This window comes from Lissotriton vulgaris, chromosome 3_1 (genome assembly GCF_964263255.1).
Source record: "Lissotriton vulgaris chromosome 3_1, aLisVul1.2, whole genome shotgun sequence".
NCBI lineage: Eukaryota > Metazoa > Chordata > Amphibia > Caudata > Salamandridae > Lissotriton > Lissotriton vulgaris.
Window position 1 is genome coordinate 148,881,573 of NC_141689.1, and position 16,895 is coordinate 148,898,467.

Consider the following 16,895-nt stretch of genomic DNA (forward strand, 5'->3'; position numbering starts at 1 on the left):
TCCGAGTGGATAATTTAGAGGTAACGCTGCATAGCTGCTTTTCATTGAGGCATTTACTTTTAGCATTGTTTCCCCGTCTATTTCTGTTTTTGAACGAGTGATTGCAGCTACGGAAGCCGTTTGCTCAGCTGCCTTCGCGGCCTCATCAGCCAATGAATTCCCTGCAACGTGAACGCCATCACGCTGATGACTCAGTGTATGATTCACGTAAGTCTTTTGTAGTTCTTTTTGTAAAAGAACTACCTGATCCCAGAGCATTTTATGCTTAATTGTGCCACCTTTTGCATCTTTGAACCCGTTTTGAACCCAGTTCTGCTTATATTCATTTTAAGACTGGACGCAGTAATACGAATAGCACACTATGAGTGTGGGAAATTCGCGATCGGTATTTTCAAGCGCCATCTTGAAAGCCTGTAGTTCAGCTCACTGAGCTGTACAGTCTCAGAGTGATTGAGTTTTAGTGACCATTGGTCTAAATTTACCTTTGCGCCAGCGACCTTTAACAATCGCGCACGCAGCACTATAGACTTGTTTACCCCCAATTGCGGGTTGTGCTGAGCCGTCTGTACAGATTATACATCCGTAATGTTCTAAACGCAGAATTTCGGTCGGCAGAGGACATTCATGTTTGTATTGAAGACATTCTTGTGTCTTCAAGTATGGGTCAAGAACGTATTCAACGTCTGTTGCAGCAAGAGAGTTAACCATTGTATCCATCTTGGATGTAAAGCCTTAGCATTTGGAATGCCCGCTTTTGTCACTGCCTCTAAAGCAGGTACAGGTGTAATGATCATTATGCGTTTACCCTGCGCGAGAGCTCTCGCCTTTGCTACTACAGTTTGAACCGCTGTCAGAATCTTTTCTCTAGAAGTGAATTTCATTTCAGATTGTGTGTACAAGTGTGACTTGTAAGGTATTGGTACCTTTTCACCTTCATTAAAGGTTAGGTATGTGATTCCGCATCTCCCTGGGATGATTTGGATTACAAGATTGCGCACGTGTCCGTAATTGTGTTTTTGTTAACATGTCTGTTTGCACTGATTGCAAAATGTCTGTGTGTTCTTGAGTCCAATTAGTTGATTTGAAATCAGGTTTTATTAGTTCGTAGAGAGGTCTAACCCTTTCTGCGTAATTTAGAACATAAGTTCTTCCAAAATTCAGGAAACCTAGAATTGACTGTAAGTTTTTCAGCGTTTTTGGAGGTTGAAGCAGCGCACATTTCTCTAGAAAGTTGGCTGCCAGGCTTTTGCCTTCACTTGATAACTCGTATTCTAAGGATAGGATGTTGAGGTGGGTAATTCGTGATTTCTTAAAATTGAATTTGTACCCTTCAGCAGCGAACCCAAGTCATATGGTGTTCACTCTTTTCAAGTGCACGTCCAAATCATCATCTGTAAGATAGATGTCGTCGACATAAGATAATGCCTCATCATCATACGTTTGTAGTAACTCTGTTACTCTGGCTAAAAATAAACCTGGACAATTCTTGAATCCCTGGGGGAGACGGCAAAATTGTCTCTGTGTCCCCATTATTGAGAAAGCGGTCAAGTACCTACTTTCTGGTGCAATGTTTTGACAGAAGAAACCGTTAGAAATATCTTATGTGGTTTTATACTTTTTACGCACATTGTTATTCATTAGTGCTGCACTGTGTGCATTTTGTACTGCAAAAGTTTTGCAACAAGAGTTTAAGTGTCTGTAGTCCAAAACTAGACGATATGAATTGTCTGGTTTGGAGACAGGAAACAAAGGATTGTTCATGGATGAGGTGCATGTTTCAATCACCCCTTGATATTCAAGTTGATTTAAAAGCTCCCTGACCTGTTTTTTAGCTTCCTGTTTAACAGGATATTGACTTTTCATTGTTGGTTGAGTTTTTAACTGGATTTTATGGTGAGGAGAACCCTCATCCCATCCTATGTGATTTTTGTATAATGCTGGAGCCTGGGCTACAGACCATTTTCTGGCATAGGTGTATTCTTTATGAACTGGAATGTGATTAGAGAAGGCTGGCATAATTATCTCTTTGCCATGTGGGCACTCCCTGACAGATTCTGATGGCCAGTCTTGTTCAGCTAGAAGAATGTCATAACCCTTAGATAGCTTCTCCCAAAAGAGTGCTTTTATTTTCCTAGTTATGTTCCCCTCCATCTGGAGTGTTACTTCATATAAGTTATGGGGTACACTAACCCCGGTATCGGCAGTTTCAACCTGAATGCATTCATTCAAGTCCACAGTCTCCAGATGATCCTTCAGGATCTTGCGAGCTATGGTGACCTCTGCTGCGCTGTCTAGCATTGTCTGGGCCCATTCCCCGTTCTTGAGTTTTGTACTCAAGATCCTCGTATTGTCTGATTTTTAGACTTGCTACCTTCTTCTTGGTGAATTGAGTTTTCTCATTTTTTGGAAAGTGCTGTTCGTCCTTGGACTTCATGCAGTCTTTTTGTTCCAATCGTCCTCTTCTTTCGGATTTCTGCGAGGAAGTCTGAAAGGTACGAGAGGAATGTGTATCAATATCTTGATATCTATCAGGTTTTCTCAAATTATCCCTATTTCTAAGGTTATATCTCTTTTCAGGGGGCTCCTGTTGAGGAGACCTTCCTCTGGACTGAGAACGCTTTTCTTTAGGAAGTGTCTGTTTGGTGTTTTCCCACTTCTTCTTAGGAGTAGTGAGATTATTTTTAATAAAAACTTATTCAGGATTTTCAGTTAGTTGGGGTTTTCCTGGTTTCCTACCCAAATTATCTCTACCTAGTTCTTCATAGGATTTTTCAATAATTCTGGCAAGCTTATACAGTTGCTCAGTAATATCTGTTTCTTTTAGTTTTTGGCGGATCGCCACGGATGCTGCTTCACCTTTAATGTTGGCTAATGGAATAGCCGAGACCTGTATAAAATCTTTTAGTAACTTCATACCAAGATTTAAGGCAGTTTCTGGACCGTATTCATTTTGAATCTGTCTTAGAACGTCTGGTATTACTGCCATAGACGGAACACCATGTGTGTTTTTGTGTAGATTGAAGCAAAGACTGAACCCCAAGTGTCGCAGTCCTCTACGTGTGGTGCAATCCCGATTGGTAGACAGATTGTCAGAATTCTGTGTTTCTCATGAGGTGTACTATCAGGGAATAGTGCCTCTATTTGAGTATTTTATTGTGCTAACCAGAACGGAATTTGTTCCCTTTTTGCGGGCAATTTACCGATTACTGATTGTGTAGTCTGTGGTGTAATTTTGTTTGTGTTCCCCTGATGAGGGGTGTGCTGTGGAATTCTTACAGCAGGTTAGACCGTTAAAGCCCGCATGGCATATTGAACCAATTGTCTATGTATTTTAATTAGCTGTTTTAGCTGAGCTAATAGTTCTGGACCTGTCATTCTTTCAATGTCAGGATGTGGTGTATAGCTGGCTAGTACCTGCCATGTTGCTCCTGGTCTACCTAGTGGACCGAGCCTGGTAATGTGATTTTGATGTTGTAGGGCACCATTAAACCAGAGCTGATGCTCTTGGTAAGTTAGTGGAATTTCAACGTCCTCGAAAGGAACGTATTTCACTGGAGGTTCCTCTACTTTGTAGTAGTGGAACACGTGTGTTACTGGATTTGCTGCAGGAAACGGACTCCATGAATAGAATACCTCTGTCTGCTGATATTCATGTGCCTCTATAATAAATATTACTTTACCACCTCTCGATGATACTCCATTATTTATGAGTTTGTAAGTTATAGTTTTTCTTACATTTACCGGGATGATTATAGCATCCGGGTCATTATCTGGCCTATTTCTGTCATCTAAAACTGCTTGAGCTGCAGCTCTGGAGCTGGATTTCACAGTCAATGCACAGATCACACCCACTTTTTGCAACCTTCTCAGTGATAAATCAGGCCCCAAGTTCAACAGAAGGATTAGGGTTACTTACGGATGCAGGTGGGTGTTGCATTCCACTCATTGTCGTCACTCCGTTGTTTTTTTCTACACTCTATTTGAGGCGGTGAAGGCTGATACTCATCGGAGCACTTCACTTGTACCACATCTCCACGGTCGTACCACGGTTTGTAGAGAGAGAGGGTAAAAAGTGACCTTTGTGTGGCTGGATTTCTGCATTTCTCTGAAAAATAAAAGTAACATAAGATGTAGAGGAGCATCAGAGTTCCAGGTGTGTGAGACAGGGAGCTCTTCTTCGTGCACATGTTGCAGTGAAACAGAGGAATTGTGGTTATAGAACAGGAGGCTCCATCCGCCCCCCCTTCCCCACAGACACACACACTCTTTCACTCACTCATTGTAAACAAGTCCATGGTGGAGTAAGACCGGGGACCTGAGCCTTAAACCTTCCAGAGGTTCTGGCGGGCACATTTCCTACCATGACAGGTTTGTCTCTTGCTCAGAGGGTGGGTTGTCTCTACAGAAGGGATGCCGGGGATTCTTCCGTAATGTAAAACAGTATGGTGCATTCATGATAGCAGATATAGTGAAAGCAGCAGTTTTAAATCCCAGAGGACAACACCTTCTAGACCAGCTCTCCCCAAACCTTTTAGACAAACGTCTGTGACCCGCATGGCTTTAACGGACATGAGGCGGGTGATTTTTGAAAGTCATAGTAGACCTGCTTTCAAAATGCTGTGAATTACCAGAATACTAAACTCTTTTGACTTTTCCTTCCATTCCTCTCTAAAAGCAATTTTAACAACCTTGACCACGCCCTTCGACATGTCCTAATGGACCGTGGCCAAAGTAAAGATCTGCCCTTTTCAGAGTGGGTGCTGGCCTGTGGCACCTGTTCACTAAAATCACCAGGCTTCGGAGAAATCTTGGTGTTCATACCAGTGATTCTAGCAAATGTGAGTAACCCCTTCTGCAGCAGAGTATTGGGTAAAGGCCTCGCATTCATTTTCATGTTAAAACGAGGCCCAGTGGTGCATTTTGGACGAATTAACTTGTTTCAATAATTGTGTATCATTCCGAGGCTATGATGCAGATAAATCAAGCCTTCAAGATGGCTGGCAAAAAAGTTACGGCTGTCTAATTGTTTCCTTCTAGTTCACACATTAACAAATTGAGTTTCAACTAATATTTTATGACAACTCATGAGGTTAATCCTGTGACTCTTCAACTGAAGTTACCTTGCATCTGATAAATTCATCTTGACTTCCAGTCTCTCAATTTAAAATAGATACTTTCCTGTTCTCAGTCTGTTTTTGTTGTGAATTCCAGTGGGTGCTTTGCCAGTGTTTTTCAATGTTTAATACTTTTTGCAACATTCAAAAATGGTACTTTTTCAGTGTTTATAAAGAAAATGTGCCTTTATTTCCTTCCTTTCCTCTTTTATTCCTATTGTCAATTTAACTTTCATTCTTTCCTGCTCTCAACTCCATTCTCTGTGCACTTTCGTCTTTCAAGTAATGTTCCATTGATTCGCTCACCTCCATGCCTGTCTGATATCCTGCACTCACACACCATTTTCCAGCAGTCCACTCATTCCCCAGGTCAAAGATGTAACTAGATGGGGATTTATATTTGTACCTCATTAAGATTTGATTGGAACAAATAAAAGGTTAACTATGTTCCTTCCGAACTGTTCTTCAGGCAAATGACAAAGGTTGGCTGAATTAATATTTTCTACATAAGATATAAAATATATATTTCATGGACTGCTCGGTAGTCTGTTATTGTAAACTAGCTTCACATTGCCCTGTTCTTTGTTTTGAGATACCAAGAAAGGACTAGGAGAATAAATGCATTATTGCTGTCTGATCTCAGCCTATTCCTTCTCTACCTGGTCACACGGGAGAAGCCAGCTAAGGAAATAATAGGCATACTTTTAGCTACAGGCCTTTGGTGACAGTAGGCTGTGCTCCACTATGGAGGGGTGATACCCGAAACCTGTCCCTGGATGCATGTTTCTGGTCCAGGGAGGACCTGGCCTGGCAGTTCGAGCAGGACTGTCCCCATGAGGCACAGGGTCAAGACTGATTTCCATATGGCTGTGTCTAAAGTGGAATGGCGTGGCGTGCAAACAAACAATGGATTCAACCCAGATCAGTGACTGGGGGTGAGTGTTAGATTTGTTCACCATTGCGCCCATCATCAGTTCTTTTTGCCTCTAAGGAGCAGTAGGTAAGGTAGTAAAGAAACTTCATGACATTCAGGATGCCTTGGGTCATTTGCCTGTGCATTTCACATTGTGATTGAAATTTATTGTACATTGTTGGGCTTTGCCTACGGAAATGTGTGCTTATCTGAAAGCCAGTAAAAGACAGCTAACCATTGACTTTGACCAACATGCGGGCCTTTGTTTATTTAAAATCAATACAGGGACTCTGCTCTAGCTGGCTGTTGATGAGTGTTGCACATAGCACTGTTCCTTGGCATTTTGTCTGCGTGCCATGTCCTAGTACATTTTTGTCTTGGGGAAAAGAATGAACATAGCTCAATATGGCCCATTGAATGAGGTCACAGTGGATTGTACATGGCAAGCTGCCAAGTATCAGGCCTTCTTTCTATACCATAGGTTCTAAGCTTTATCTTGACATGGACCAGTAGGAATGAAAGTCTACATTTAGTGACAGGTGACGCCGTGACTACTGGGCAGAGTCGCCCTGTCCTCTGGCAATCTTGTAAGGCACTCAACAGGTCAGTCTTTGACATTCAGGCTCTCTAAATTCCCGGTAACTCTTCTTCGTTTCGTAGAGAGATTTAATATGAAATCGTTCAGTAGGTTGAGGTAGTACTTACAATTGCTGCAGCTTCCCTTCTTGACTTTCAATTTTATTAATGACTAGTACTAGGAAATAATTTGAGTCAAGAGGTGTTGACTTATCAGTCTTAATATATAATTTCAACACCCACAACCTTATGATTTGATGCGCTTTACCAAAACACACATTCATCCAAGACATCTTTAATTCAAGGTTTTACCAAACTTCATTCATGCTTGTAGCTAAATAAATACCTTAACAAACATACAGCAAACAGATAGTGACCTATCATGCATGATATTTCTATCTTTTAAAAATTAACAATGTGTGGGCAGATAGTAAGTTAAAATGTATATGTCTTTTATATGAACTTAAGGTTCTCCTTGATGGTGTTGGGAATTTTATGGAGAGCCTTAACCTGGAAGTCAATGAATCCAAAACTTTTATAATGGTCTGTGGCCCTCAGAACATAAAGACTTGAACACTTAGCATTATGACCAAGTGCATTGAGAGACTGCGCACCTTTCCCGACTTAGGAGTCACTTTCGAGAAACACGTTAGTTGGACCTCATGTATGGTCAATAGGAAGACTAGTAGTTCCATTTTTTATGTTTTTTTCATGCATAAGGAATAAACATATCCGCCAGTGTATCGAGATTGATAAGCTTAATGCTGGGATCTGGGGCTGCGCAATATGGGCAGTTTACAACATGAAGAAAGCAGGGTGCTCCGTAGGCTACTGGGGTGTTCCCCAGTAGTAATAATTCTTTGGCACACAAGGAGCTTGGTTTAGATTATGTGGAAGACTGTACAAAACTAGCTCCCCTTCTACTTTGTTGTTCTATCTGGTGTAAAGCTCAGGCCTCTCTTCGTAGAGATGTGAAGGAGGATTGCTTGGCGGGTGCTTTGGGTACCTCATTATCATGGATAAATTATATACAGAAGTTATGCAGTGATCCAAACGTGCCCTGTGATCGAACCAAGGGGTCGATTAGGATGGCGGACGGACAAAGTCCGTCCGCCATCCTGTCTGGTGCAGGGACCGTCCGCCACAAGGGCGGAGGTACCGTGCCCCAAATTAGGATGCACCCGCCACCGTGGCAGGTGCATCCCGCATTTTTAACATTGCGGCCGACGGTGCGGAAAGTACCGTCCGCCGCAATGTCAAAAATGCATGTTGTGTGTTTCACAGCACAACATGACAGGCACCGCGCGGTGCCTGCCATGTTGTACTGTGAAACGCAGGGGGGTACCATAGGTAACCCCATGTGCACCCCCCACACCCCCTTCACTCTGAGGGCCCGCAACGGGCCCCCAAAGCAAAGCCTGTATGCCTTTTCCGTGGCGGCATTGCCGCCACGGAAAGGCATCTGCATCCGGCCATCCTAATATGGCTGGCGGAGTCTGATAGACACCGCCACCATATTAGACCTTTTCCTTTGTGGTCGCAAGGCGACCGCGGCGGAAAAGCGGCGGACGGTCTTCCCCTCCGCCACGGTCCCCCCGCCATTGTAATATGGGGGGAAAGTAGGTGGCGGACTGGCAAGGATGGCGGACGGATCGCCACCGCCTGCATGGCGGTGGCGATCCGTCCGCCATCCTAATTGACCCCCATATTTCGAGTGGGTTAACCACCCATGGGAAAGCTCACTTCTCACTAGATTTGATCTGTCAGTTGGAAATTGTATTTCCCTATTAGTCAGTATGATGCCACCGTCATCAGCTACTGCACTTGCGATGAAACATCTGATAAAACCTTGTTGCACTTTCTGTTTTTCTGTAGGTATTATAACGAATTGCCTAAGGGCCTGCTCATCCCAGTGGTCCAAAAAGCAAAGATAAAAAATTGCAGAGCAGTGTTTCTCTATTTACAGTCATTTTGTACACATGAAATATGTTCTAGAATGGGCCTTTTTAAATTCAACTGATAGACTTCATAATTCAATGCCATTTTAAAGGTATTTTATATAATTTTTACTATTTTGTACTTTTTATGAATTATGTGTTTTATTTGTGAGTGGTAGTTTTAATTTCATTGATTTTGTATAATACCATTGATTATTTCCGTGTTTGTATGTGCTTTTATGGTCATTTCTGGCCAAAATACGGTTATAATGATGATGATCAGTGTCTTTTATTCAACACTGGGTTTTTGATCCATTCAACATATTCAGGAACGATTTGCAAACTCTAAACAATTTTTTAAACCTGCAGCTCAGGGAGTGCTTAATGAGTAGGGCCCCTGGTTTTATGGTATGTATTTTATTAACAATTCCGTCTGTATTTATTCATATTTATTTTTTGGTAATTTTATCTGAATTTATTACATTTATTTTTGTTGCAAGCAAAAGACGACCCTGCAGCTAGTATTTCTTCACATTTATTTAAATGCACACTGCACACCTGCACTCAGGTGTTAAAGGTTTAGATATATTTATAAATATGCCAAATTGGGTAAACCCAATACATTTATCTAATAACTTTGCCAAAATAATTTTATGTGAACGTAGGCCTAGACACAACTTGAGTAACTTGCATTAAGAAATCTTTACTGTGAGGCTGTACACCCCAGGCACCAGATGGAAGGATATAACTCCCTTTTTGTAAACAGGATTTTAAATCCTTTTCTTTTCTAGTCACATTTTCTGTGCATTCAAAGACAGAGGTCAAATGCCAAGCTGTGTCTTCGAGGGAGCAAACCATTCTGTTTTTTCATTGCAGAACAACTTCTTTCCTATATTTATTTTAAACGGAGGAGATCATTATTTTCCATCATACACTATGATAAATCTCTGTTTATAAATGGCTAAAACGCAAGTTCAGTGTTCAAATTCTTGAAGGGAGGAGGAAGGTGCAATACGTACAGGGCCGGACTGGGAACCAAAACAGGCCCTGGCAAAGTGCTCGGCTGCCCTCCCCCCTCCCCACTCGGGGGGGCGGGGGAACTGGGGGGGAGGTTTGGAGGTGCCGCCGAGCGCTTTGCCAGGGCCAGTTTTCGGCCGATTTTGTTGCAGGCCCCTGTAACAAAATCGTCCCCCAGCGGCTCAAAACCAGCCCCCACCCTTGCGGCGCACCGGGGGATTGCCCGGTGCCCGCTATGGCCAGTCCGGTCCTGAATACGTATTATTTCAACATTTACCCCCTGAGCGAACACACAGAACAATGGAACTCCACCTAAAGGTCTTGGAGCCCTTTACCTCAGCGCCAGCTGAATTTCATCTTGTCATTTGCATTGTTTAGCAGCATGTGGAAATGAAGTGATATGCCGAGAATCACATGATGCTTTGCCGATGCAGTGACCTCAATGTAAATGTTGGTGTGCTTTTTAGTGGCACTGAAAACCATTCCTGAAACTGCCATCCACCCTTATCCTGATGGCCATCAAAGTCACAACAGCACCACATTGTGCACACCAATTAAAGTTAACGTGCAGCGTATGGTGTAGCATCGGCATGCCAGTCTTGTAACAAAATTCTAATTCTGTCACAGTCTGTTTTAACCCCTTCGACGCTGATGACGGAGCGGTTCCGACATCAGCGTCGGTTGGGCTGTGCTGATGACGGAACCGCTCCGTCATCAGTACAGCCTGGGGCATTGATCGTGGTCCCTTTAGCAGGGGTGGCAGCGGAAGACTTTCCGCTGCCACCCCCTGGCCTCCCCACGCTTCCTGGTGACGTCAGCGCGCACAGCACGCACCGACGTCATCAGGAAGCGCTGGAAGCCATTTGTTTCCAGCGCGTCCAGCAGCTAGGGTGAGTTTTGGTGCTCCGGTGGGGCGGGGGGCCGTTTCTTGGTGCCTTGAGGCATCGGGGGGCAGGAAACAGTGTTTGCTCTCCCCTGATGTCCCAATGCAGGGCATTCCTGGTGCACGATCGTGCACAGCGTCGCGATCGTGCACCAGGAATGCCCCACTAGACACCAGGGATTTTGTGTGTGTGTTTATTTGTGTGCAGGAAGCGACCCCTTGGGCAAGGGTCGCTTCCTTTGGGGGACAAATTATTTTTCAGACTTTTCTGCCCCCCCTGGGGCAGATCGGCCTTTTTTTGGGCCGATCTGCACCCAGGGGGGCAGAAAAGCCCACTAGACACCAGGGATTTGATTATAATTATAAAGGAAGCGACCCCTTGGGGAAGGGTCGCTTCCTAGTGGCCCATAATTTTTTTTAGACTTGCCTGCCCCCCCCCTGGGGGCAGATCGGCCATTTTTTGGGCCGCATCTGGACCCAGGGGGGGCAGAAAAGCCCACTAGACACCAGGGATTTTAATATATTTATAAAGGAAGCGGCCCCTTGTGCAAGGGTCGCTTCCAGGGGGCAATATAAATATTGTAGACTGTTCTGCCCCCCCTGGGGGCAGATCGTCTGTTTTTTTTACAGTTTCTGGACCCAGGGGGGGGACAAAAAAGCCCACTAGACTCCAGGGATTGATTTTTTTATAGGGAGCGACCCCTTGGGCAAGGGTTGCTTCCTTGGGCCCATTTGTTTTCAAAAGTATGTTGTGCCGTGTCTTTATTTGGCCTCTCTGCCCTCCGTAGGGTTGCTTCCAGGGGGCCCACGTTTATAATGATTTCTATTCTGCCCCCCATGGGGAAAGACACCCCATTTGTGACATACCCTGTGACATAGATTGTTGTAATGTGTGTTGTTTTTGTTTCTTCTAATGTGTATTGTTTTATTTTCTCTTTAGATTGTTGCAGTGTGCGGTTCCGTTACTGGTGGTTCTGTTGTTCTGCTGTTTGTGTAGTTGCATGTGTTTGGTAAGAGACCTTTTTTTGTTCAATTGTAATGTAATTGTTTATTTTGCAAAGTGTGTAGTAATACGAGTATGTTTGGTTTCTGTTTTTTGTGATTGTAAAACATGTTTTGCATTTGTTTTTGATGTGTACTTCTGTAGATGTAAGTTTTTTTTCTTCTTTCTAGTGGGATATCGTTGCCTATTTGCTGTGTATTTGCAGAGTAGGTGGTGGTGAGTGTAGTTGTCTCTTGTAAGTGAATTGTATATTTTTTCTAAATATAGATATTTGTGATAAAGGCTTAATTTTTTTAACTTACTTTGCACAGTGTTGGGGTTGTTGAGTTGTTTGTGCAGACTCCTTTATTTGTAAGGATAATGGCTAGCCGCCGGATTACCGCTCAGCAAGTTGTTGGAAAGCTTTTTGATTCTTCCTCTGACCATGGTGCTGAGAGTGACTCTGATTCTGAGGCAGAGGTGGGAGGTGAAGATTCTGGTAGTGAGTTTTCTCTACGCATGGCATCGTCTGATGATGAAGATACCCTGAGTGCTGATGAAGCTATTTTTGGTGTGGATGAAGTGCCTGTGGTAGAGGAGGACATTGATGTGCCGATAGTGCGGCAAGAGGCATCTGGGGTGCAGCGTGGGGCTGCTAGACTTCACGTTGGTGTAGTGCGGCGAGAGGCAGCTGGGCGGCAGCCTGGGGCTGCTAGACTTCCAGTTGGTGTAGTGAGACAAGAGGCAGCTGGGCGGCAGCCTGAGGCTGCAAGACTTGTCGATGAAAGTTCTGACCTCTGGGTTGCCCCAGGCATGGTGCAGCCGGCATTGCCTGAATTTACTGGTGTTCCAGGGTGTAGGGTGAACACTGAAAACTTTTTGCCAATTGATTTTTTCAAGTTGTTTATGTATGATGTGTTTTTGGCAGAGATTGTAGAGCAGACTAATTTGTATGCAGAACAGTTTTTGAGGGAGAACTGTGCCAGCCTTAAGCCCCATGCTAGAGCTACCCGGTGGACTCCCACAAATTTGGAGGAGATGAAAAAGTTTTTGGGTTTAACTTTTTTGATGGGCTTGCTTAGGAAACCATCAATGGCTTCATATTGGTCTACTAGTCCCTTGATGGCAACAGCTATATTTCCGGCAGTCATGAGTCGTGATAGGTATTTGCTTCTGCTTCGGATGATGCATTTTGTTGACAATGGTGATGCTTTGCCACGAGATCACCCTGATTGTGACCGTCTTTTCAAGATTCGGCCTGTCCTTGATCATTTTGTTGATCGATTTCCTGAGATCTTTTATCCTGGGAAAGAAATTGCAGTGGATGAGTCCTTGGTGTTGTTCAAGGGCCGCTTGGTATTTAGGCAATACATTCCTAGTAAGAGGGCACGCTATGGAATTAAGCTTTATATGCTGTGTGACAGTCAGACTGGATATGTCTCTAATTTTAGGGTGTACACTGGTAAGGAATTCAGGATTAACCCCCCTGGTTGTCCGTCCACTTTTGGAGTGACTTAGAAAATTGTGTGGGAACTTGGTAGAGGATTTTTTAACAAAGGCCACCATTTATATGTAGATAACTTCTACACTGGTGTGCAGTTGTTCAGGGAATTGGCCAAAGTGGACACTGTTGCTTGTGGCACAATCCGCTCTAACCGTAAAGGTTTCCCAAAAGAACTTGTTTGTCAAAAGCTTGCTCGGGGACAGTGCAGTGCATTGCGTTGTGAGGAGCTTTTAGCTGTGAAGTTTTCAGACAGGAGAGATGTCTACATGTTGACTTCCATACATGATGAAAGCACTGAAGCGGTGACTGTTTGGGGTCAGGTTGCAGAAGTGCGCAAACCTGTGTGCATTATGGACTATAATAGGCACATGGGTGGTGTTGACAGAGTAGATCAGAGGTTATAACCGTATGCTGCTCTTCGTAAGTCTTACATTTGGTACAAGAAGTTGGCTATCCATCTTTTCCACTTGGCAACCTTTAATGCTTTTGTTGTGTTCCAGCAATCTTGTCCTCATGTGGAATTTTAGTTTACGAGCTGAACATCATCTGCGCCAGCTTGTCACCCACGTACAACATGCACGACAGCCATTTTAGGTATCATGGTCTCCCTGTCCACGATCGATCGCCAGCGTGCTCCCCTGACCCTGCGAGCATCCTCCGCGCACCCTGGTTTCCCCCCCCCCCTCCTCACATGAGCAAGTCATAACCCTTCTTCTTCTTCTCTCATGACTCTGTCCTTGGGAGTCACGCCCGCGCCTGACCAACACCTCCTTTCCTTTCATGAATACCCCTCTGTTGGTAAACTCTCCCTCCACGCTTGATTGTCCACACGGGTCCAGGGCCATCGTCTAGCCGGGAGATACAGTTTATTGCCCCTATTGTATGGAGTCGCTCCTCTTCAAAGGAACCACTATTGATCATGGCCTCCCCACCCCCTGGGATACGATCAGGCGCACACATCCTAAGAATCGGCGGAACACTCAGCTGCGTGATAGCCCCCTCCTATTATCAGCAGGGTTAGGACCTGTATTGTGGGTGTATGTGGGGGGTGGGTCTGACACGAGGATTATGGGGACGCCTTTTTATAAGTTCAAAGAGTTTTTATGCAATAAAGAATGCTCACATGTCATAAACCAGGGTATAAGAGGCCAGGCCTCAGAGAGGCTGTTAGAGCACCTCGAATCAATACCTTGTTGTCTGTACTGATGTGTTCTGCTCCGTCGGAATAAAAATTTCTGTTTCCTGCCTTCCAGTCTCCAGCGCCTGCCTCTTTGTTTGGTAACTAGAGTGGTATAGAGGCGGTTAACGCCGGGCAATCTTGAAACAGGCCATCAGCCCTACCCTTTTTCTACAATTGGCGTCCCAAAGCGTGGGGCCTATCAGCGACACGTGGATCCAGTGGGAGAGGTCCCGACGACAGAGTGAACGACTGCAACGATCGGGTGAGCTCCTGTCCGATAGACCCTCGTCTGACAGCCGATCATCCGAACTTCACTAGTTCCGAACAGACCTCTCTCGAGTGATCTACTGTCCTGACTGGGAACCATCAGGAGTGCCGCGAATATCACGAAGAATAGAGGACGATCGGGCGCTGGATTCGGAAGACAGGAAACTGTCCATGCGGTCCGGGTAAGGTCGTGTAAACGCGACAAAATTACGAAATGATTGTTTGATTTGGATAATACTAGTATTACTCTTTTGTTGGTTCCTCTGGAGATTCACCGTCTGCAAACGGAGAAACAACAGGCTCTCTCTTTGCAAGCAGTGAAGGATAGGTAACGCAGACTTTTGTCCCCGTTGTAATCCGTCGTGCCTATCTTCCTCCCCCACTGTTTTCCCGAACTGTTGTTCGCGGATTGTTGTCTGGAGATTCTCTGTCTACAAACAGGGAAGAACAGGGTCTCTCTTTGCAGGTAGAGAAAAAGTAGGTAACGCAGACTTTTAACCCGTCGTACCTACTTATTCTCCCCACTGATTGTTTGATTGATTGACCGTACATTAAGTGTTCGGTATTGGTTCTTTTGAGGTATTCACCGCCTGCAAACAACGGAGAATAGAAATATTCTGTCTAGTCTTTGCACGCCGTGATAAGATAGGTAGTGCAGACCTTTGTCCCCGTTGTAACCCGTCATGCCTATCTTCTCCCCACTGATTGGACCGCTTATTAGAGATGAACCATCCAGCTCCACTGGAGGGCACCCCTAATAAGGACATGTTCACTAAGTATGGACTAGTCGCTATAGCTTATACTAAGTTATGGCATAAATATACAAAGAAGGACCTCAAAAGTCAGTGGCCACTGATAGGTTCCTTTGATGATCATGAAATAAAAACATTAGAAATAGCGCTCCAGAAAAATAAGACTACGCCCACTATGCTCGATAGTATCGGCATGTGGCACAAAGAAACGGAACAACGAAGAAAAAGAGAAGAAGCAAAAATAGGGAAAGAATTACGAAAGGCAGCCCACCTAGCCGCTAAGCAACTAGAAGGAGAAATAAAAGAAAGAAAGGAAGTTACACAAAAACAAGAATCAGGGTCGACAGGTCAATGTCCTGTTAGGACCCCCTCTGCGCTCTACCCTGAATTGCCCTCCAAACAACGGGCGAACGATGAGTTACTACTAGGTCCCCCAATCATCTACATGCCCCCTCCATATGCCCCCTGCCAACAACACCTGCAAGCCCTGAGTGCGAACGAGAGTGACCTTAGCGCTAGTGCACCAGCCCTCGCGGCCTCCGCACCAGGCACGTTAGCCACAACACCAGGTGACCCCGAGGCTAGCGAGCAACCACCGGTCAGACCAAACAGACTGAGTAAAGATGAACGGGATGGGATTGACAAGGTAGTGAAGACACTAGTAGAACGAAAGGAGAATGAAGAATATACAATGAACATGTATAATTCACATGCCGACAGCCACAGACGGCATTTCATTTTACGATTCAGCTACCACACCCTGAACGCATATGAGGATAGGTATCAGAGTAAGGGCCCGCTAAACTGACAACACTATATAGAAAGATTGATGTTGGAGATGGGACTGAACGTGATGCAACGGACCTCTTCATGCAAATGCTTGAGGTCTTCCGCCACCTCACGGAACAGAAACCAGAAGTCAAGGTTACAGTCCCTGAAACGACCGAGTCCTCAGTAGAAGTAGCCAACACTATGATGCCCATCAGAGAGGCGGCCCCTTACTGGGTTCCGCCACGAGGTCAGGGAACAAACGACGATATTAACCACGCAGATGCAAAGGGGAGGGTTGTGTAAATTGGGTTTACCAACCATGGGACCGACAAGATATCTTAACTTTTAGACAAACTCTGCCCGATTTAAGAAAGAACCCGACAGCATTTTATACCGAATTAGGCACAGCCTTGGGTTCGACGATAATGACTTTAGCGGACATTGACTTGTTTTTCGGGTTATGTCTGCCGGCTGACGTGTGGAAGCAAATCCGGAAGGCTGACCACACGGATCTGTTCGGACATACCTGGAATCAACTCAGTGAGCTAGATAGACAGCGAGAGCCCAGAAGGAAACCAGTAAAGGACATATTAGAACTCCCAGACAAATTAGTTCAGAAGCTAAAGACAGTGATCCCAGAGAAAAAGGTAGATTGGTCGGTAGTCACGGCCTGTCGTCAGAAACCCCAGGAAGATGTATCGGAATACTTCTCCCGATTCGAGACAGTGTTCTCCAACTACAGTGGCCAAGACATGACCACCGCAACCGGACAACATCTGTTTGTGCAAAATTATGTAAAGTGTCTATCACAAGAGGTCTCCCAAAAGCTGCAGACGAGTGAGAGTAGTTGGGGGGCCCCCAAACCCGCAGCTATCCTTCAGATGGCTCAGTATTACGAGCACCAGAAGAATGAGAGTGATAGGGCATCCGAGAAAAAGAAGAAAGATTTGAAAGAAAGGGTGATGATAGCCCAGATACAAGGTATAGCGGTCGGACGGG

General features: G+C 44.8%; 1 protein-coding gene across 1 annotated transcript in view; it reads right to left on the reverse strand.

Moving 5' to 3' along the window:
* The window catches only part of LOC147726124 (receptor-type tyrosine-protein phosphatase mu-like), a 1,369,719-nt gene that overhangs the window by 824,250 nt on the left and 528,574 nt on the right, over positions 1-16,895 (reverse strand). Inside the window, exon 8 of the mRNA XM_086960227.1 lies at positions 3,917-4,105. Coding sequence (XP_086816353.1) covers positions 3,917-4,105 — 189 coding nt within the window. The remainder of the gene's footprint in view (positions 1-3,916; positions 4,106-16,895) is intronic.